We start from the raw sequence: 23,078 nt of genomic DNA on the forward strand, positions 1-23,078 counted from the left end.
GTACATTTACTGAACTCTTTCAACAAATTACTCTAAACAAGAACATGATAAGGGAAAAGGTCACATTTTACCAAATTAGTATAAGCCATAGACTTTTCCATCTTTTTACTGCTCTTTTGCAATGAAAATGAAGGTTCTAAGAAATCACAATTACAGACCGCGAGTTGCAATATTGAAGGACGGCTCCATGAGACAAATTCATATATCCCAAGAATAAGGGCTGCCAAACCCATCCATGATATCTCACAGATCCCAAGACAAGAACCTTTGAGCTCTTCAACCATCTGTAATTCATCACCAAAAATCAACCTAATTGACAACAAAATTTTCAGTTGCAGAGTGAGCCTAGGTAGTGTGCAGCACATTACTGAGCATGACTGGCAGACGAGATGGAATCATGCAGCTCATGAAAATCACACAAGTCACGCCTCAATACAAGTAATGTGAGTAAGCAATAGTCATTTTACCAAAAATAGCAAGACATTTACTAAAAGATTTCCCGCAACCTATTGCTTGCCATTGCTAGGAATATGAATGAGACAGCTGCTTACAGCACCATCTGAATATGACATTGTTTGTGAAAAGCACAGCCACTCAAGACATTGTGTGTAACGCTTTACCCTCCAGAGAAATCCCTCTCAAAAATGGCCATCTTTATGTATCCTATGCGCGATACAACTTCCAAATCCCTTTTTGCCTCAGAATAGCTATCTTGCATAGGACAATCAGATAATAGTGTCTTACCAAAATTGGAAGAGTGAAGGAGCCACATCCGACAGCTGACACACAACTTACTCCCAAAACAAACATGAAAGACAAGGTGCCTAGCGAAACCATCAAGAATGCACTATTATCTGATTGTCCTAGCTTGCATAGGACAATCAGATAATAGTGCCTTACCAAAATTGGAAGAGTGAAGGAGCCACATCTGACAGCTGACACAAAACTTACTCCCAAAACAAACATGAAAGACAAGGTGCCTAGCGAAACCATCAAGAATGCACTGTAATGAAATACGGAAGGCAGTATAAAGCCACTCAAAACTTGTCCAAGATCCGAAGGGGGGGGGGGGGGGAGAGAGAGAGAGAGAGAGAGAGAGGTCTTGGGTTCCAAAACACTTAACTTCAGCACTCTCATATCTCAGCACTTCTATGACAAATAAAGACACCAACACAATCACCATTCACACACTCGCAATGCAACGAGGGTATGTTAATGGTTTTTTGCCAGGTCTTTCCAATCCTGGGGAAATGTGGAGCCCTAAGTCTTTTTCCAAGACTTAGGGCTAGATGAACTGTTTAGGTGCTGGCAATGCTCCAATTCTCTGTAAACTCATGACTACTCAAAATCAGCAAAGACGGTTATAAATATAGCTGCTCATGTATGAAATCTTGAAGCTCCTTGACGAAGGTATTACCAATATTATTCTTAACAGCATTTCAGTGCTTTTCTGAGCCAACTCAAAACTCATGCGGTTGCGCATGTGGTATGCCTAATCCTCGTGGAGGCCTGATCATTCCTTTGCGGGGCTCGCCAGTGTCAATGCGCACAGGAACATACAAATTCACTCCGGAAAAGATGAGGTCCTAGGCACACATTCAGAGGAGCAGATACGGAAGTACGCAAGAGTGCGCATATCGACTCAACACCATTTTTCTCGATGAGATAATAATCTAGACAGGTGTTTACCATTACATTCATAGAAGATTACAGGGAAAGCTACCATCTTCTTCCAATGACTGAGCTTGGAAGTCGGATTTCACTTTATTCGAACATTGTGAATCATGAGCTTGGCACATTTAAAGCCCTGTTCGCTTGAAAATCGAGAGGATTAACCTGAGCACAGTTTCCCCTCTTCACCCTCATCATGCATAAATAAACAAGCAAAGAACCACCTAGCACACTCCCAAGTTCCTGAAACCTCCCTGACAAAAACACAACTGTTCTTTCCCTAAATGCAATTTCTAGGACAGTTGTTATCTTTACCTGATAGCTTACCTGAAATGTCCACCTACCAAATATACAGAAACAACCGCCTCTGACACATGCTTCAAAACCTGCATCCACTCACAGATTACCTGAAGAACAGCTCTTCATGATGTTTGCAAGTGCCACCACATCATACGTTACCTTGCCAGAATCTTCATTGAAATTCGGCCACCGCTTACCAATGTTTTAGTTAAAACACAAAGCAAAGCTAAATAAGCATACTACCTTTCTAATACTTACCTTCTGTGGCATATCATTCTCAGGCAGCAAACGAAGTTGAAAAACTGATGTCCAGACAAGAAAACACTTGATCGCCCTAATACATTATACCAGTCTTCAAGATTCAAACCTAGATTAAATGATCCAAACCTGAAGTCTAAATGAATCAAACCTTCCGTAGGGTAAATCATAATCCTTCAATAGCCATTTTTCTGCCATCATGTACCAAACCTTGAAGGCTACCTTCTGTTTTCCTCCTTTGCCATGTGATGTCAAAACTTTCAATTTCCTTTGTTGAACACTTACCAAGCCATTATGAGAGCTTTCAGTGCAGACAAAGACCTTACAAACCTTAAGGCTCCCAGACTGCTTCCGTGGTTACAAACCATGATGAATTAAATTACCTCAACTTTACCAACAAAGGTTACCCGTGTTGGAGGCAACGAAGCCTTATGGACCCATCTCATCATCAATTACATCATGAGAGCGTCGGTCTCTGCAAACAGATGTGAAAAAACACCTATTAACCATTGAAGATAACACAGACCTTGGTGTTCAAAGAATCAGCATGCGTGGATCACCTCTCCCGATCACGTTCATGTGAATGAGATCGAGCGGTGCGCTCTCTGTCTCTGTCTCTGTCCCTGTCCCTATCACGAGTGTGATCCCGCTCACGATCGTGGTGCCTCTCATCTCGATCCCGTCGATCGCGATCACGATCACGGTCACGGGTTCTTTCAACTCTGTGATCACGGTCCCGATCGCGATCTCGCCCGTAATCACGCTCACGGTGCCTGTCATGATCACGATCGCGTTCTCTGTCACCACGATCACGGTCACGATCTCTATCTCGATCACCTCGGTCACGATCACGCCTATCTACCTCTCTGAAAGATCACAGAAGTTATAGATAAAATTGACAAACGTATACATCTATGGCCCACGGGGATGATCATTACCTTTCATCCTGTCCTCGATCTGATTCGCGTGCTTTTGGTTCCTCACTCCTAGACAATTGACCACCTCCAAGCTGAGGCTCCCTGAAAAATAAGCACAGTAATTTGTAATGCAGCTGAGTGTAGGTAAAATTTTGAGCGTTGAAAAACCTGCTGCAATCTAATGGCACAAAAAGCATACGTCAAATAACCTTGTCACATACCTTCCAGAGTACTTTTGATTAACCTCATCACCTCCGACCCGAGTGGACCCCAAACCACCACCAAGTCGTCGAGGCCGCCAATTAGGCACTGTGCGTCCTCTCTCCACATCAACCAATACCCTTCTATTGTCAATTTTCCTTCCATCAGCTTGTTTGTATGCAGCTGCATATGAAAAAGAAGCTTAGCCCACGCACAATCAGAAACTTGAAACAACAAAGGTGAAGAGAAATATTCCTTTTTCACTTACATTTCATGTCTCTGGTGTGCTGATATTCAATGAAGGCATACCCCCTTGGCTTACCACTTTCTTTGTCATTGACAAGGCGAACCTGTAGCAAACATAACCGCAGGAACATTAGCAAACCAGATAGATCACAATCACAGGAAAAAGCACGGCAACAAAGGCACAGAGCCTCCTGAGCCGTGCTCACCTTTAGTGATGCGACATTCGCCACGTAATCTCAAGCCCGTTCAAAGTTGGGGTGGTGTTGACAGGAAACTTCTAGCAGTGAGATGAATTTCCATGAATGATGGAACCCTTACCAAGGTTTTGGATATAAAAGGAAAGTGTTTATTGTGGAACAAATGTAATAAATGAAAGTCTTGAATGGAGAAGTTTACCATAGAAACCTACCCGCCAAGACCTTGAGAATTTGTCTTGGCATGTTTCAAGAAACCATGTGAATACATGGATCTAAAGCCCCTCTTAACACGCACGGCTAAAACCTTTATTCATCTTGTCTTAAAAGTGCACTAGCAAGAGTAATCCATGCATACATTACCATAAAGTAAACTCACCAATGGGCAACCATCATTTGAAACTTACCCTTTTGATTGGACCATAAGCCTCAAACTCTCTTTTAATCTTGTGCTCCGTAGTTTCATAGCTCTGCAGAAGAAAGAAAGAATTAGTCAACATCCAAAAAAATTCCTACCTTGCCTCCAAAGATGGATACACCTGAAGCAAGCCTCTCATTGATTAAATACAGATGGGACCGTTGTTCAAAAAATTGAGGACAGATATCCCAGAGCTTGAGATAGTTTCGTAGTGAGCTACAGTCTTAAGCACTTACAATTCTTGCCACAAATAGCGTTTTGTAAGGATCACCTTCCACAGCCGGATCGTGATGGGGATCGTCTGAAGCAGAAACAGACACAAACCCATTTATTAGAGTTGTCCCAAAGTGGCACTAATGGTGTGAAAAAACATGACCCGTCAAAACTAGAGAGGTTAGAAACTTAGATCCAGCAAAACATACATTTCTCCATCTCTTCTGTTGCCTTTTCAGCACCCTTCTCCATACGGAGGGCATGAATCCGAGCCCGTCGCTGAGTCTGCACAGAAATAAACCAGATAAATACAAACAGGATAAAAGAGAGCAGTTTTGTGAAAACAAGTTAGACAAAAGAACTCACCGGAGTCTCTCCCTTAGTCACTGGTGGAGCATATTCGGGTTCACCAGGCTCTGCAAAATTACTAACAAACTGTCCTATACCTGCAGAAAGCAACATACAACAGACTTAAAACAAAATCAAGTACTCAAGAAAGCTAGTATTACTAAATGCTTGCAAAAAAGAAAGAAAGGAACTGAAGCAGCAAACTAAGGGCAAAGCACAGCTAATGAGATTGTCCAACATCAGACACAAAAGGGTATCACACCTAGGCACATGGAGTAAAATGCAATTACATCAAGACATAATTTGCACATGCTTCGCAAAAAAGTAGCCCCTAATGCCGCTTATGCACATTCCTAACAAAACATACACGGCATAACCTTTGATACTAATTCTGAAACATATTCAATTCAAAGAATGTCACTCAGAAACACCGTGGCTCCCAACGACCAACCTGTGTAGGGAGGGCACCTTCGCTTCTCTGGAGCAGGCCTATATTCAAGAGGTGGCCTTGCCTCAAATAGTTTCAACAGATTCGCAGTGAGACCAGTCGGATGACTTTGACCAATCTGCAAAAACAAATAGTCCGATAATATGCCAGTAAAGGTTTAGCATGTTTGAGATGCAATTCAACAAAATCTACAAAAAGCATTGGGATAATCAAACTACAAGGTGTCAAATTCATAAAAAATTTACTGGTCCTAGAAGCCTACAAGCGGCAAAAGTTCAATTCACAATGCAAATATTCTTTGAAAAACCTTGCAATGTAATGGACAACCATCATCCTATGTTGCTAAATGGACCATTTTCTTATGTTTCTGAGTAATTTCTATTTATTGAAATTAGGATATTTATATGTGTACACTTGAAATGTAAAAGTTAGGAACTATAGATCTACGGGAATTGATAAAAGCCATCAGGAACGGAAAACTCTCATGTGTCATATGATGGGTGACATTAAGCATCATGAAGGAGTTGTACCGTTAGTTCGGTGGGAGAGACCGAAAAGTGGGTATTCTTGATGCGTCACATGTTGGGTGACGAGAGCATTGGATAGGAAATATTCCACTGGTCTAGGAGGAAATCCGAACTACATGAATAAAGATGGGACTATCGGTAAGAAGCGGGATATGCTTTCCCGGAAAGCAGATGCTTTCCCACGAGAAATCTGTGTCTGCCTAGCATCTGTGTGGCTGGCCAGCACCCCGAGGCAAACCCTTATACCTGCCAGCCTCTGAACTTCGAAGTCTATAAAAGCAGCCAGCGCCCTGTCTTCCAGGACATGTGGAGCCAGCGCTGAAGCTTGGAGGGGACTCCATCGCCGAGGGACTGTTCGTAACCACCTTGCTTGTTTTCAATGCAGAGAGCGACGCGTGATGTTCATGAGTTATACAAGTCCTTGCTACCGTGTTTGTATTTTGCTCTGTTGCTAAATTGGCTTTATCTAAATAAAAAATAATTCTAAATGGATTAATGGATCTATAAGTGAGAGGGTTTTCTCGCTTGGGACACTAGGAAAAATAATTCTAAATGAATTATTGGAATTTTAAGTGAGAGGGTTTTTCTCGTTGGAGACATCCGCATACAGATATTTCTAGTGTGTCATTCAGAGTAATGACGGGAGCATTGTGAATGAGAATATTTCCAAGATGTTAGTTTTGGCATCTCAAGTGAACTACCCAATGCGATCCCATTAGCTTGGCTTTTAGATATTTATTTTACTTATTTGTCAAAGTCTGGGTATGGCAATTTATTGAGGTTGGTATATAAGGAAACCTCAGTATTGTACATCAATTATTCATTGCCAAGCTTGATTGGATATCTGATTTAGTTCACTCCATTATTGGAGTGAAGCAAGGTATTTGATATGTATATAGATGAGGTTTCTAACTACATTGACAAAGAGGTGACAAAGGTGCACGGCTGGCAGGGACATGGATTCCATTGTTGTTGTATGCTGAAGATATTGTGTTGATCTCTGACTCATCGGAGGGTATGCAGCGGCAGTTACATTGACAGAGAGGTGACAAAGGTGCACGGCTGGCAGGGACATGGATTCCATTGTTGTTGTATGCTGAAGATATTGTGTTGATCTCTGACTCATCGGAGGGTATGCAGCGGCAGTTGACTGTTGGATAGACTACATAGATTTGCGGGAGATAGTGGATTGTCTGTAAACCTTCGTAAAACAGTACACAGATGCATACACTTATCTTGGGGTAGTCTTCACTAGGCCAAGGTTTTCTTTGAAGAAAGCAACAGAGATTGTAACCGGCTTGGGAACTCCAAGCGACAAATCAATAGCAACAAACGAACAGAAACTTCATAATCACTGAAGTTTAATATGGAGAGAGAGAGAGAGAGAGAGAGAGAGAGAGAGAGAGAGAGTCGACACGCCCAGCGTAGTTCCAAGCCCAGAGGTATTGGCCCCAAAGACTGGCGCCCCTTTCGGTATTTCTTTTATACTAATGCTTGATCAAAGTACAACTCCCGCGGTTGCTCGCTATCAGTCTCTGCGTCCAGATACTCTAAGAAGTGAGCCCCCTTGGGTCACTTATGAAGATTACAAGGGTTGCTAAAAGCAGAGCCAAGGTTTTCTTTGAAGAAAGCAGCAGAGATTGTAACCGGCTTGGGAACTCCAAGCAACAAATCAATAGCAACAAACGAACAGAAACTTCATAATCACTGAAGTTTAATATGGAGAGAGAGAGAGAGAGAGAGAGAGAGAGAGAGAGAGAGAGAGAGAGAGAGAGAGAGAGAGAGAGTCGACACGCCCAGCATAGTTCCAAGCCCAGAGGTATTGGCCCCAAAGACTGGCGCTCCTTTCGGTATTTCTTTTATACTAATGCTTGATCAAAGTACAACTCCCGCGGTTGCTCGCTATCAGTCTCTGCGTCCAGATGCTCTAAGAAGTGAGCCCCCTTGGGTCACTTATGAAGATTACAAGGGTTGCTAAAAGCAGAGCCCCAAAAGGATGAAACTCAAAAGCAATTGAGTCCCTAAAGCAATTGCTCCCAAAACTGCAAGTAAAAAGCAGTCAACGTGATTTGCAAAAATCCGTACATCCTGCCACGTCAACAGCTCAGTGCAAAACGTGGAAATCTGTACTATCTGCCACGTCAACATGCCAACGCAAATTCCGAAATTCCGTACTGATGCCACATTAACATGTCCGTACCGTACTGTCCACGTCAGCAGGGGTTGTCTGCAAGGTCATGCCACATCATCAGTTTGCGACATACCCCCCTCTTGAAAGAATTGTAATCGCCCTCAATTACACCTGCAAAACAGACAAAGGCCATAAACGAATTCAATAGACATTGACTCTAAGTACCAACGCACTAGAAACGACACATCTAGCACTTGTACAAAGACGACAGTCACATCACAAGACATCACACGACATCACAGGACATCACATGACAAATCAAACACAACAAAATTCATTCCAAATCTCAGACCATGACTACCAGCGACGCATTCAATAACCGCATCTAGATCCATCTCGGACCTCACTGATGCCGGATTAACTAATCCTTATTGCGATCATGTCTATAGAGATTTATGAGACCGAAATACTACAGTCATTTCGTCTTTCAATTCCTACACTCAAACAAGTCAAATGAGAGAGTTCGAGAATTCTGTTTCATAAAGTCATACAACAGAGTACTGTTAGACAATCACTATCCCTCAAACCCAAAGGGGACATTAGTGACCTTATTCAATCGAGGTAATCTGTTGACAAAGGAGCGGAGTGACTCCCCTCTTCTGCAAACCTGCCGCACCAGATTCAACCTTACTGAGTTCCGGGTTCTATCGAAGTAGACTTATGCTAAACCGAATGCTTCAAGGTAAAGTTCCAAAATCTGAAGAGTATCTGTTTGGTCCTCCTCCTCCATCCACTTCGCATCTAATGCTCGATAGTTCTTGAATTTAATTAAGAACCGCTGAATCACTTTACGTTTCATCTTTCTTTCCTTGTGTGCCAAAATCTGTTCAAGAATGAGTATCTCCTCACTCTCTTCCACTTCGGGTTGCTCATCAGGCTCCCCATCAACTGGCACCTCATCTTTAAAAGGTTTCAAGAGACTCACATGGAATGCATTGTCAATCTTCCAAGTATTGGGCAGCTTGAGTCGAAAGGAGACATCATTTATCTTTTCTTTAATCTGGAAAGGACCATAATACCTCATGCTAAGCTTTGGAAAAAGCTTAGCAATCCTTTCCCTTCATTTCCTTGGACGTGCCTTCTCAAAACGTAAGAGCACCTAATCATCTTCCTTCATGTCTCGTCGATGTCGATCTGCTTCCTTCTTATGTCGTTCTTGAGATTTCTCTAAAGCCTCCCGGACCTTGGCAAACGCAGTGTCCAAGTCCCTCGTGTACTGGTCGATTCAAAAATCTTAACTCGATCTGGCGATTGTTCTGATCTACCAGCTGATTCCCTTTTCCCTTTCTTTCCTTGTGCCTTGGGACCTGAGGGTAGCGTCTTTCGCTTCCACTGTCATGGGCACGTCACACTCAATCATTGGAACCCTAAGACGCACTATCATCTCATTCCTCTTTCTCTGGTATCCTTTGATGAGCTTGCATCTGGTTCCCTTAGTTCGTCGGAACCCTCTGATTCTCCGGAATCCTGTGATTAGCTGTCATTTGGATCCCTTAACTCATTCTCTTCACTGACACTTGTCTTTTTGAGGTGGATACTATCCTGCCCGTCATGCATGCATTCCAAATCGTTGATTAGTCATGTCCGATAAGTCTCTAAATGGAGTCACACTTCTAGTTTAAAGCATAGTCTTGAATCTCTTTAACAAACCATAGCAAAACCGCTCACTCTAGTCTTTCAAAGCAATCTTCCGAAATGACCCCACACTGGCAAACAAGTATCCCAAAACCTCTGGCACTAGTCATCCTATATGTCTTTCTCAGTCATTTTCAAGTGATGCAAAGTCGTGATGACATCTCTTGCATATTCATCGAATATCCAAGTTGACGTGAAAAAAAAAAAAAATCATGCTGCAGGTGCTTCTCTGCGTAACAACAGAGTAGACCACCATGTCGATACAGTACCTTTCAAGTAAGATGCCGCCTTTCACATCTTGGATTGTTCTGAGGACGTCCTCCAGAGAAGGCGACGTCAAACTATTGTACAAACTCAAGGGCTCGATGGGTGTCCTGGTAGTGTAAAAACGTCTCAATCATGACAGCCTAACTTCCTTCCTTGAACAACTTGGTTTTCTTGTTGATTTGGTCACTGTCAAAAGAGGACAAGCTCTCCTCCGTTGAACTGCTAAATGGCCTTCCATGCCTACTATACTTTTTTAAAAATCTGCTTCAAACAAACCTTGACTTTGGTGCGCTTAGAAATTTAGAAACCTTCTTAGCACCTTCGAATACTTCAAATGGCACCTTCCGCGTGTGTTGTTGTAGGCAAACTCCACTAAGGGCAAATACTTTTCCCATTAAGTCTTTTGATCCCAAAAATAAGACTTCAACCAATCCAAAACCATTTAATTGGCTCTCTGACATTGCCCATCTGTCTGCGGGTGGAACGAGGACGAGCACTGCAACCACGTGCCAATGTTCTCCTTGATTGCCCTCCAAAACAACCTAATAAACCGGGGATCTCTGTCCAAAGCAATGAACTCAGGCATGCTATATATTCGGAAAATTTGTGAGACGAACAGTTTTGCCAAATGATCGGGCTTAATTGTCTTCTTTACCAGAATGAAGTGGACCTTTACTCTAAATCCATCGATGACCGTCCAAATGTCATCATGCCCACTTTGAGTCTTGGGGAGATCAAAGATGAAATCCATCGCAATACTTTCCCAGGGGCGGGTGGGAATGGGTAAAGGCTGTAGTACTCCTTGTGCCTTATGCCTGTCAAACTTGAACTTCTGGCATACTAAACAGCTGCGAACAAAGTCGTCCACATCCTTCTTGAGTCTTGACCAAAAGAAATAATGCTCCACCGCCTTCAAGGTGGTGTCGATGTCGCAGTTACCCGTAAAAGGTGGACAATGGCACTCAGTCAAAACCTTTTCCCTCAACAGCTGTGTAACACACAACATTGTTTTCTTCATCAAGTAGCCATCCCGTGGGAATATCTTGGCACTATCTCCCCATTCTATATCCGAGTAAAAACATCAAAAAAATCCAGATCGGTGGAGTACTGGTCAACCATATCCTCGAAGCTTCTACGATGGATCACAGAAATAGCCAAGACGAGGGGCTTCCGAGAACGGTGCATCTACCACGAAGTTGTTATGTTCCTAAACATGGACAATCTGGATGTGAAATTGTGACAAGATGCTAACCCATTGCATCTGCTTTCAGAAAATTGCTTCTCTGACAACAAGTAGCATAGACTCTCATAATCAGTAAAGACCGTGAAATCGGCTTCGAGTAGATAATGTTGCCACTGTGTAAGAGCATGGATGACTACCAATAGCTCTTTCTAATAAATCTGTGCTACCAATTTTAGCCTTAGCGAGGATGCTGATGCAAAAATGCTATATGCTGTGACTTGATGGCGATGGTGCTGATCCAAAACGCCAGGCTGGTGCAGTTCCAAAAACGCTAGTGGAAGGGTTTCTAGCGATGGTCTTCTTGCTTGGTGGGGGGAACCGCCAAGGTCTTGATGAGAAGTTGCCTGCTGAGCTTGGCTCCTGTTGCCTCTTCTGCCAAATAGTGCTAGCTCTAGTTTGCTTATATACAAACTTAGCAAAATTGCCCTACCTACTTTTGTTGGAAAGTCACTTAAATTAATAAGTGAAAATGCCAAAAATAGGTAAAAATAGGCTAAATGCACTTGAAAATTCCCTTGATGGAATCTGATGGATTCTGGTGGGAATACTAATGATCATGTTGTGTGCAACCAGAGGATATGCATCTACACTAAGTGACTGGGCATGCACGGTCTACGAATAGACTCACAAAAGTGCCAAATCCATTCTAATCTAGACTGATTGGACTGATTGAACCATGATCATGTTGTAGCTTGTCCGCGGACACATAGGGTTGGATGTGCCACGTGACAAGTCCGATTTACTGGGGAATTGTCCCATTGCGTGAGACGCGCGTAGGCGTGCTCGCTCCACTCGAAACGGTCCAAAACAGAGAATTATTATCTGCTGTATTTTCTGCAGGTCTAGGGTTTCGCACCTAAACTGCACGAAATTGCCAAGGGAGCCTCGAAAAGGCCTTGGGATACGTGTACAAGGCAATAAGCACCTAACACTAGCAAAACAGAAAATTACAGCATGCTGAAATCGACCTGCAGCTCACTGGACAGCTTCCATACCGCAAGGGAAAGTGTCCTTGATGTGTACTTTTGCCCTACAAGGATATTTGCGCCGTTATGCTAGCGAAATCGAGTCAATTACCTGCAATTACAACCATGGACAGGTTTGGACAGCTTGGTGAGAGCTAAGTGCAAGGATTCGGATCGTTTATTTGTTAGGGGAGCCTCGGGAAAGCACTGGGTCCTAGATTTCCTGCGAGGAATCTCGTCTAATTCAAGGGGCGAGTGACCCTACAGGTGCGACAGCTCGAGGGCTACCCAGAAAAGTGATCGGCACGCGGATCGGAGAGCAAAACAGAGAATTCAGCTAGCTGCAATTTCTTGCTAGGTTTCGCAAAGAGCTCTAAAGTGCATGGAAAGTCAATGTTTGCTTGGGATTTTGTCCGTGAAGACTTCTATTGTGGTTATGTTGCCGAAATCTGGTTGGAGTAGAGGAATTTCAGCCCGATTAGTGGGAAAGCTTGTAGAAGTTTACAGGTTTTTCTCAAGTATAATAAGAATAAAGAAATACCGCAAGGGGCGCCAGTCTTTGGGGCCAGCAGGGTGTCGTTGTCTACTTGGTAGCACTCTAGCTGCCAAGCCGTGGCTTGTCTTGAAGTGTTGAATTCCAATCATAGGTATATATGTGAAGTTTCGTAAAGAATTTCTGGTGAAAGCCAAAGCCAACCGCCCTACGAGCCGATTTCAAGGTTTCGTTGCCGGGACATCAATCACTTTTTCCTCAAGAAGTGAGCCTCGGTTGTTTTGGGTACACACACAGAGTACAGGAACTTGGAATTACATTATGACTAACAGGATGAATGACACCAAGGAAGAGGATTTCTCTTCACAGGACAGACGAGAAATTCCGCATGTTCGCCCTGCCAAAAAGTGGTCAAATTAGGGCTGATTTTCTATTGCGTTTTAAGGGTTTGCAAGTATGAACCAAGATGAGGTCTCACGGTGGTAGATTTGCCACTAGATCTCCTGCGGGAGTGATGTGGGTCTCCCGGGTGACATGCTGGCGCCGATTCTCTGAGGCGATTCCTTGGATTCTTTGACGCATCGGTAAATTATCTTGAAATTTGAGCTTACTTGGTTGTGGGTGGTACGTCAAAAGTGTTGTGGAATTATGCTCGTTTGCAAAGGCAAGAGCGTCTTGCACAGGTAATAGTTAAGGGACAGGCTGCAACATGCTATGTGGTGAAGTTCAAGAACTATCCACTTATGGATGCAAACTGGATGAAAGAGCATGAACTGTTAGAGTCACAAAATGTATTGCAGCTTTACCTTGAGGCCTTTGGGTTACAGCCTATGTATACCCCAACCCAACGTCTGCAAAGAAGGGGTAATCATAGAGCTAGCACATCAAATGTACTCATGGATTCAGTGCAATAGCAGTGTACAGTTTGACAAAAGTATCATTAAGTCATGTGTACACATGTTTTGACAGTCTTTCTTGCCAATGCATGCGAAGATAAAAGAGTGCTTACCACACTAATCATCTATGGCATGTATATATGGCACGCAATCGAGGACATTTGCGATTTTAAGAAGGTGGTATGTCACGAGGACGTGGCAATTGCTAACTTGAGTTGTTGGTTTCTTTGTGATGATTTTTGTTTTTTGGGACCCTCTTTCTGAAGTTGCAAATGATCGCACATTGCGTGGCCAGTGTGAAACGGTCGATGGCCAAGAGTTTCACCCGCAATCAGGAAGGGCAAGTCACCACGAGTTGGTCGGGCTAATCGGCACTGGAATCCGAGCTATAAAAGGGAGTCTAGGCTCAGTTCAAAGTCATTTAGGCCCCTCGCGACACTTATAAGTTGGTGGGTACTAGGAAATTAACTTAAAACAGGCATAAGGGACACATGGCGGCTCAGGCTGATATGCCAGATCTACATGAAGAGGGGGCGCCCAAATTGAGAGAGGAGGCTGATTTTCTTCATTAAGTGCTACACAATGTGTGTGAGTAGTGGGTGCAGGTGCTCATAGCTTTAATGGAAGCTTGCCTTCTCCCTTGCTCTATGTAGCGCAATGATTTGCTCTCGCGCATCTCTCTCTCCCCTTTTGCAGATATGGTAATGCCCCACTAGTTGAACTTCTCAAACGACCATGTACAGTTCTGGGGGGTTTATGCGTGTTTGCCAAGGCAAGAGCCATCTGTACAGGAACCGGATTAGCTAATTGTTAATCCCCTTCAGGTACACACAGTTCCATCGCAAAGGAATGCGAAAACAAAGAGTTTTCTCGCGTGAAAACTCATCCGATTTACAGGGGAACTGTACCATTGCATGCGGGAGCACCTGAGACACGCGTAGGCGTGCTCGCTCCGCTCGAAACAGTCCAAAACAGAGAATTACAGCCTGCTGTGTTTTTCTGCAGGTTTAGGGTTTCGCACCTAAACTACACGGAATTGCCAGGGGAGCCTCGGAAAGGCCTTGGGATGTGTGTACAGGGCAGTAGGCACCTAACAGTGGCAAAACAGAAAATTACAGCATGCTGAAATTGACCTGCAGCTCACTCGATAGCTTCCATACCGCAAGGGAAAGTGTCCTTGACGTGTACGTTTGCCCTACAGGGATATTTGCGCCGTTATGCTAGCAAAATTGGGTCAAAACTTGCAATTACAGCCATGGACAGGTTTGGACAGCTTGGTGAGGGCTAAGCCCAAGGGTTCGGATCGTCTATTTGTTAGGGGAGCCTCGGGAAAGCATTGGATGCTTGTACAGGTCAATTTAGAGAGATTTCCCGTGAGGAATTTCGTCTAATTCAAGGGGCGAATGACCCTACAAGTGCGACAGCTCGAGGGCTATCCAGAAAAGTGATCGGCACGCAGATCAGAGCGCAAAACAGAGAATTCAGCGAGCTGCAATTTCTCGCCAGGTTTTGCAAAGAGCTCTAAAGTGCTGGAAAGTCAATGTTTGCTTGGGATTTTGCCCGTGGAGACTTCTACTAGGGTTATGTTGCCGAAATCGGGTTGGAGTAGAGGAATTTCAGCCCGATTAGTGGGACAGCTTGTAGAAGTTTACAGGTTTTTCTCAAGTATAATAAGAATAAAGAAATACCGAAAGGGGCGCCAGTCTTTGGGGCCAACAGGGTGTCGTTGTCTGCTTAGTAGCGCTCTAGCTACCAGAGCCGTGGCTTGTCTTGAAGTGTTGAATTCCATTCACACGTTTTATCGTGAAGTTTCTCTGTGTGTCTAAAGTAAAGTAAAGAATTTCGCGTGAAAGCCAAAGCCAACCACCCTACGGGCCGGTTTCATAAACTCTGATGGTCTATAAAGACAGTAAAGTTCACTCCTAGTAGATAATGCCACCACTGAGTAAGAGCATGGATAACAGCCAAAAGCTCTTTCTCATAAATCTGTGCTCTCAATCCCGGCCTTGAGAACAATCGGCTCTCGTAAGCAATGACATGGCCTTCTTGCATTAAGACCGCACCCAGACTACGTCCACAAGCATCACAATATAATTCAAATGACTTCTGCAAGTGCGGCAAAGCCAAAATTGGTCCCGTAGTCAATTTCTCTTTCAATGTCTGAAAGGCAGTCACCTCAGTGGGTCCCCACGAGAAAGGGACTCCTTTCTGTGTCAAGATATGCAAAGGGGAAGCAACCTCTGCGAACTTTCGAATGAACCGCCTGTAGTACGAACACAAGCCCAAGAAGCTTCTAACTTCATAGACATTCTTCAAATCGAGCCAATCACAGATACTCTATCTTGGCCGGATCCATTTGCACTCCTGCTGCTGAAAAATTCACTTTTCTTCGCATTAATCACTAACTTGTGATCTCGTAATGCGTGAAAGACTTGAAGCAGATGTTCTCTATGTTCTGCTTCATCCTTGGAGAAAACAATGATGTCGTCAAAGAAAGTGCCAACAAATAGCATGTACTCTTGAAAAATCCTATCCATCATCCGGTTAAATGTTGCAGGAGCATTGGTTAAGCCAAAAGGCATCACCAAAAACTCAAATAACCCAAAGGTAGTTCGAAAGGCTTTCTTGTAGACGTCTCCCGACGCGATTCGGATCTGATGATAACCACTTTTCAAGTCGATCCTGCTAAAGCACGAGGATCCCTAAAGCCGGTCAAGTATATCATCGATTCTAGGAATCGGAAATCTGTTCTTGATGGTGATTTTGTTGAGAGCTCTATAATCGATGCACATTCTCCAAGATCCGTCTTTCTTCAAAACCAACAACACTGGAGAGCAGTATAGTGAAGTACTAGGCTCGACAAGACCCTTTTCCAAGAGGTCTTTCACTTGGTTCATACTCTCTTCGTTCTGGGCTCGGCTCACACGATAAGGTGGCCGTTTCGGTGGCGTGCTTCTAGGTATCAGATCAATGGTATGATCTTTAGAACGAGCGGCTGGTAACTCGCCTGGCAGGCCCTCTGAGAAGCAATCGGCATGAGTGGAGAAAATCTTGGCGTTCTTTATTAAGTTCAGACATATTTGGCTTATCCTCATCACTCAACTCTTTCAAAAAGATCGAGTAAACAAACAGAGTGGATTTCATTAACTTAGAAATGGCCGAAGCCGATACAATAGGGACAGACTCGCCCTTAAGTTTAATATCAAGTACAATGGTTCTGCCCTTCTCTGTGGTTAACGTCGCTTTCCTCGCCTGATAGTCGACCACGGTGTTGTTCTTGTGGTACCAAGGAATTCCCAAGAGGACATCACAACCTTACCCCAGACAATGCAGCCGAAGTTTGCCAATGACAGGTGTAATGGCTACGTCCCTGCCGGGTGCCGCTAGAACAGCCTCCGTAAGCAGTCCCATCCGATCGGAAGTGATCTCGAGCCGCGCCACCAACTCCGGAGAAATGAAGTTGGCCTGGCTCCTCCATCAAAGAAGATCAGGGCTTCTTGGTCTTTCACTTTGCCCCAAGTTCGGCAAAGTTCTGTACTCTCGTCCATCGTGTTGGGATCAGTAGCCATGCAATCTGGAACCAGTCCTATTTTCATCTTGCCTTTTCTTCCACGTTCCTTAGCTGCTCTCGAACTCTCAGGCCTCCCGTCGTCCATGTCATTCTTTCCTTTTTGTGCCTTTTTAGGGCACTTCGCGGAGATATGTCCAATTTCCCCGCATCCAAAGCACTTCCCTTCCCTGATGTAGCGAGCCCGCTCCTAAGGAGTAAGCTTGGGTCGTGCATCTTTCTTTTCTGAGTTGCTCTTCCTCTGTCTACTTTCATTTGTCGAAGTCTGTTCGGCTCTTTGCGTCATGATCTCATCAGTGGGGTAGTCAAACCGCAAGAGTGAATAGCAATATCCCATTTCGCATGACTCATCAACACCTGAATGGAAGCTGACTTTTGTTCCAAGCAATGATCTCGTATCTCTGTAGGTAGACCCAAGGTAAACCGCTCAATCTGTTCCTTGAACGAGATCTTAAATGAAGTGGCGGGTAGAAAAGAGCTCCAGAATCTCTCGCAATAAGCGTCCAATGTATTCTTCTTGGTCATCTGAAGATGGTTCCAAGCAGTTCGTATATGCGTTTACTCTCGAGTTAGCCGAGAAGAAATAAAAAGCCTCTTGAATTTCAGCCATTTAACTGGCGCAGTCTTGTTTAATAGAAGCGTGGACCACCAAGTTCGAGCATTCCCCTTAAAATAAGAGGCAGCTCTCCGAATCTTGAGTGCTCGGAGTAACGCCCTCCCGCAAAAGCGATATCAAACTGTTGTACACAAGACAAAGCCTTCGAAGCATCTCTATAACCAGAAAACGTGTCAAATTTAATTGATTGTCCACCTTTCTTAAACTCTTGGACTTTCTTGCTTTCATCTTCCAGAAAGTCATATTGGTTGGCTTTGTAAAAATTCTTCTTTGCGTAAAAGTTGCTTTATTAGAGTCCGAACTGTCTGTAGACGAGTCCTCAATAGAACTGTCAATCACGGGGTGAGATTTAGACTTCTTTGACTTTTTCTTGCCCTTTCCGAAGGTTGATCTTTGCTTCGCTTTTTGCCTTTTTTGTCTTCTTTGTTCGAGTCAAATGAGCTAGAAGAATTGTCAGAAGGAGAAGAAGGAGAAGAAGAACTGGGTACTCCTTCAAATCGAACACGCTTCTTCTCCTTTCTTGCCTTTTCAAAAGTAGACTGACGACCTAAATAACCCGAGAAGTCAGTGCCTTTCTTCTACTTTTTGTCGTGCTTTTTAACGTTGTTCTACGCATCAAAAAGCAAAGCAATTCGTGCATCAACCACCTCTTCTAATTCTTTCCCTGTATACTTCCTAGGAGTAAGAGGCTTCTTAAGAGCGGGTTTGGGGGGTGGTTTTGTGGTCTTCTGCCACTACGTATGCACCTCATCGAACGAGGTCTCGCTCATATATTTTGCAAATTTTGGATCCTTCGCAAAATTGAGTATCATCTTTGCTGCGTCGCCGATCAATCCTTGACGCTCCATCTCTCGACGCTCTGTCTAAGTAGGCCGAGGCGGGCCATACTCCTTGGCTAAATCTTCGTTGTGATCCCTTCCCGCATCTCCGGATGCAGAGGGAGTCAACATCTTTGCCTGAAGCCATAAGTGCCGCGGAAAAAAAAAATAGGGATCGGATTTCTCGTAGCAGAGAAATCGGCCGTGCTCTGATACCACTGTAACAGACTTGGACACTCCAAGTTGAGAATCTACCGCGACAGCACAAATAAACACTTCAAAACAGTTCACAGTTCATAATTGATTCGACACTCGCCCGGCGGAGTTCCGTGCCTAAAGATATTGGCCCCGAAGACTGGCGCCCCTTTCGGTATTCTTTTTGTATTAATTTGTGTTCAAAGTACAAGAGTGCGGGCAGGCGCTCACACTCAGACTCTGCGTCCAGATGCTCTGAGTTATGAGGCCCTACCTGCTTATTTAAAGAATACAATGGGATGCTAAAAGCAGAGCACCAAAAGCTCAAAACTAAAAGCTTTCAAAAGCACTTTAAAATATAAAGCTCTATCTCTCTCTCGCTTAGTGGAGAAATAAAGCAAGCCCCAAAAAGCTTCAACGTAGGACTTTTTCAACCAGCATCACGTGGACCAAAAAGCAACCAATTCGGGCGTCCGTACAAACTGCCACATCACCAGTTTGTGACACAAACCGTTCCCACCATTCCCGGGATCTCTGAGCATAGACCGAGGCCCCGTTGCTCCTTCTTTGTGAATTGAGTACATGCAAAAGCACAAACACGAAGCAACTCGTATCGCGTATTCACAATCGGTATCTGTTGCTCTCAGTGCGAGAAAACGAACTCCACACTCCAAGCCTCAAGGTCACGCGATCACCTACAGTCCTTTCACGACAGAACCTCCTCTTGCTTGCACTGGCAATCTCTGTGTGACTGAGAGAGGGAACGGGTTGCTTTTATAGGCGGGACCACACTCGGCAGGAATAGACGGTGCGGAGCCGACGGGAATCGAGCAGCCAGGTAGTGCTAGGAGTGAGAGGAGACTACGGGCTGTTTTTGGAGCAAGGAGAGAGATCGCAAGACGTTTTTTCATTCATCGGTCATAAGCAACGAGCGCTGGTATTTTTAATAAGTTCTAGCTTTTATTTAAATGGGCTGTCCACTTATTAAGTGGGCGGCCGGTCACTTAAAAAAATATATATGGTCGAAACTTCACAAAACGCAGTGAGCTGAAAATCAATGCTAAGCAATCACATTCCAGGCGTCCCCGAATGCAATTCTCAAGCACGGATACAATGCAGACATAGATTCCTCGTCGTTCCCGAACAACACTTAAAAATATTCTGCTTGTTAGACAAAGCTTCTCATAACCTATCTTTATTCTTGTGCTTGCGACTTTACACGCATTCCTTTTTCTAGTTTGGGTTTCCTACCAAACCCATGGAATATTCCCTTTCCGATGCTGACGGACTAGCGGTACAACCCCTTCTCGATGCTTAATGTCACCCATCATATGACACATGAGAGTTGTCCGTTTCTGATGGCTTTTAATAATTCCCGTAGAGCTACAGTTTCTAACCTTACTAGTTCAAGTGCACACATTTTAATATCCTAATTTCAATAAAAAGAAATTACTAAAAAAATAAGAAAATAGTCCATTTAGCAGCACTTCCTCTTCGCGAGGGAGTAGAAGCAGAGGAAGGCATAAGCCTCTCCAGGAGAAAAGCGCTCTGAGGAACTTGAGCCAGATCAGCCCAAGGGTTCCATACTCTGAGCTTGGGATGTAGATTCACCAATCTGAGTGCTAGACTCTCGGATTGAAAACCAGAAGTTGATTTCCAAGGAAGGACTTTACGTCCAAGAGAGCAGAGTCTATGCTAGGATTTCTACATAAGAGGACTCTCGGAATAGAGTCAGAAACAGGATAGAGGGATGCTATGCCCCGAGTCTGGAAGGTAAGATCCAAAGGATTCAAAATAAGAAACAAAAGTTCCTTGAAATAGGGTGCTACCCTAGGAACGGGAAGCTGAGGCTTCTACGGACCATTGAGTCTTATTCTAGAACGAACGTGGTAATACGTTCGGTTCAACTGCTTGTATAGACTTCTCCCGAGTACTAAAGATACTTTTACGGAGGGTACCAACCCATCTTATGGTCCCCTGTATTGTGTCAACCTTCTCACTCTCTTTCTCTCTCTATTTCTCTCTATATCCTCTCACTAAAGTATTATGTCTCTTACCTCTCGGGTTCTCAAACAGAAAGGAAAAGACCATCAAGTCTACGAACTAAAACGGAGGGGTTACTCCAATTCTTGTGCTTGTAAAAAGGATTCTCCCTAATAAAGATTCTCTTTAGCGGGGTACTAGCCCACCTTCTTGCCCCCAATACTGTGTTGATTTTCTCCCTTATTTTGCTCAATCTTTTCAAGTTAATCTTTAGCTTATTTATTGTCCGTGTGCGCTCCCGTTTGTGACAGTGGTATCAGAGCTCTCTTATTTTTTGCAAAGGGCGACGATTCCAGGAAGAAATAGGAAGAATTGTGACAAGTCATAAGAGAACCGTTGAAGACAAACTTCAACAAGTACGAGTTCAACTCGCAAATTTGGAGCAGCTTCTCACACTGCTATCACAAACGGGAGCGCATAACAATGTAGAATATACTCGAATAAATAGCCATTGGCTTGACAGTTTGTGACAGCCACCAAGAATGGATACTAGAGCACATAATGGGTGACTAGAGCATCAAGCAAAAGTAATCAACCATCTAGGCAGACATCTTAGATGGGTCATAGAATGGATGACATGGAGCTCAATTGGCAACCCTTTTCATACGGGTTGCCCCCACCTATAAAGGTTATATGCATTAAGTTTGGAGCAACCCACTCACAAAGAGTTTGCAATACTTGCCTATGCTATTGCGCATGATTTCTCTCTCCAAAAAAGAGAGGGCGAGAGGACTACAATCTTTGCTCGAAGGCTTCCAAGTTCGGAATCTAAGTAAGCTTGAAGAGTCTCCAATTAGGTCGAGGAACCTTTTGAGTTAAGAGCAGTGGCTCTCTAGACTCTTAAGCAAGGAGTGACATTTCTTCCGCTCCATCAAGCTGGGAATCTAGAACAAAGTGTGGCAATAGTGCCACACCTCCAATTCATCAATAGCTATACAAAAGAAATTTATGTAGGAGGTGATGGTAGCTCCACCCAGACCTAAATTGGACGCATTCAACATGCCAAAAGCTAACATAATATAAATGTCCCATGATCAAGGATCACAAAAATCAACAATACCTACTTCTTTCACAAAGAACTGGAGAGGAGCTTTGGGCTCTACCAAGGAAGTTGGAGTAGCTCCTTGAGCTTCCAAAGAGAATACTAAGAGGCCTATCCTCCTCCAATCTCTAAAACTTGAAATTCCTCAAGAACTCCAATTCAAAGTAAAAGGTACTTTGGCTCCTAAACTCAAGACCATTGAATCCAAAGACGTCCTTCCATAAACCAATCGTAGAAGTCTCATAATTTCATCAAAACCAGAAGAGTCAACAATCAACTGAGCAAAACATGTTATCCTATTACCAAATATATTGTTGTATGAGAGGTACAACATGGGTCTAGTAGTCACAACACCTCCAAACCAATATCATAAACCCACAACGCCTCCAAATCAATGTCAAAAATCCCCTAAGCATTTTAAATAGGTGGCGAGCTAAAAACAAGAATCCAAGACTCCCAGGGGCTGTGACATAAAATATCTTGTGGTTTGTTTTAAAACATTTTGTTTCACAATATGGAAACTGAAACAAGTTTAGCAAATATATGCTAGATATGTGTGTGAGTGGGTGCATATAGACACACACGCACACATATAAAGAGTAAACTTAAATGTAGCGCTTGTCCTTCAAAAACCTCAACGACTTTCTTTCAGAACAAAGAAAACAGCTACTCTTACAATCAGAAAAACATGAGAGGCCTGACCTTTCCTATACCTTAGACAGCCTATATACCAAAAAACTATGTGTATGTATCCCGCTAATGTATGCACCATTCTCTGGATCTGCAAAACAGTGATCGATCACAGTGTGGATGTGGATGTGGATGTGGGTGTGGGTGTGGGTGACACGGGTGGATATCAGTGCATCAATACGTGTATAGTAGAGAGTTACCAGCTTCAGCTGCTGAACGGTGGCGCGATTCTGCGCCTTGGTTCGGACGGGCGGGCCAGCAAGATCTTTGCGCATGTAGACATCTCCGTAATCTCCCATGGTTACGTGATTGAACCACGCTCCTCAAGCTGTGTCACACCTCTAGCAGACGCGTCACGCAGAGCTCTGGGTACCGCGAAACCCTAGCTTGTCTCTGCGAGACTGCTTTTTCTTGCTTTACAGACTATCGTTTTATTCGTTTGTGAGAATCTTTTTATCACCGTTTGTGAAAATCTTTCAGCAAATTATTTTTTTGTGGAAAAAAGTGTGGCAGGAAATCTCCGGAATACTTTCTATGGGAGAGAGGAAAGTTACCCACAAAGAGGGGAAATTGGCACGTGCTAACATGCGAGTGTGGTCGCTAAGAGAGGGAGAGGTTCTTTTGCATTGCACAGAGAGAGAAAGTGCAAGTCTTTCAAATGTGAGAGAGAGAGAG

At 43.8% G+C, this 23,078-nt stretch overlaps 1 protein-coding gene across 1 annotated transcript; it reads right to left on the reverse strand.

Moving 5' to 3' along the window:
* Nucleotides 1–1,637: 1,637 nt before the first annotated feature.
* U1-70K (U1 small nuclear ribonucleoprotein-70K) lies at nucleotides 1,638–22,841 on the reverse strand. Its single transcript, XM_086528286.1, has 11 exons — nucleotides 22,604–22,841; nucleotides 5,218–5,332; nucleotides 4,785–4,864; nucleotides 4,628–4,703; nucleotides 4,442–4,506; nucleotides 4,195–4,257; nucleotides 3,616–3,697; nucleotides 3,368–3,530; nucleotides 3,168–3,248; nucleotides 2,790–3,095; nucleotides 1,638–2,704 (listed from the first exon to the last, which is right to left on the reverse strand). The coding sequence occupies exons 1-11, from the start codon at nucleotides 22,700–22,702 to the stop codon at nucleotides 2,659–2,661; spliced, it is 1,176 nt and encodes a 391-aa protein (XP_086384412.1). The 5' UTR covers nucleotides 22,703–22,841; the 3' UTR covers nucleotides 1,638–2,658.
* Between the last annotated feature and the right edge of the window lie 237 nt (nucleotides 22,842–23,078).

Source organism: Adiantum capillus-veneris, chromosome 14 (assembly GCF_014529385.1).
Source record: "Adiantum capillus-veneris isolate H3 chromosome 14, ASM1452938v2, whole genome shotgun sequence".
In the NCBI taxonomy this organism is placed as follows: Eukaryota; Viridiplantae; Streptophyta; class Polypodiopsida; order Polypodiales; family Pteridaceae; genus Adiantum; species Adiantum capillus-veneris.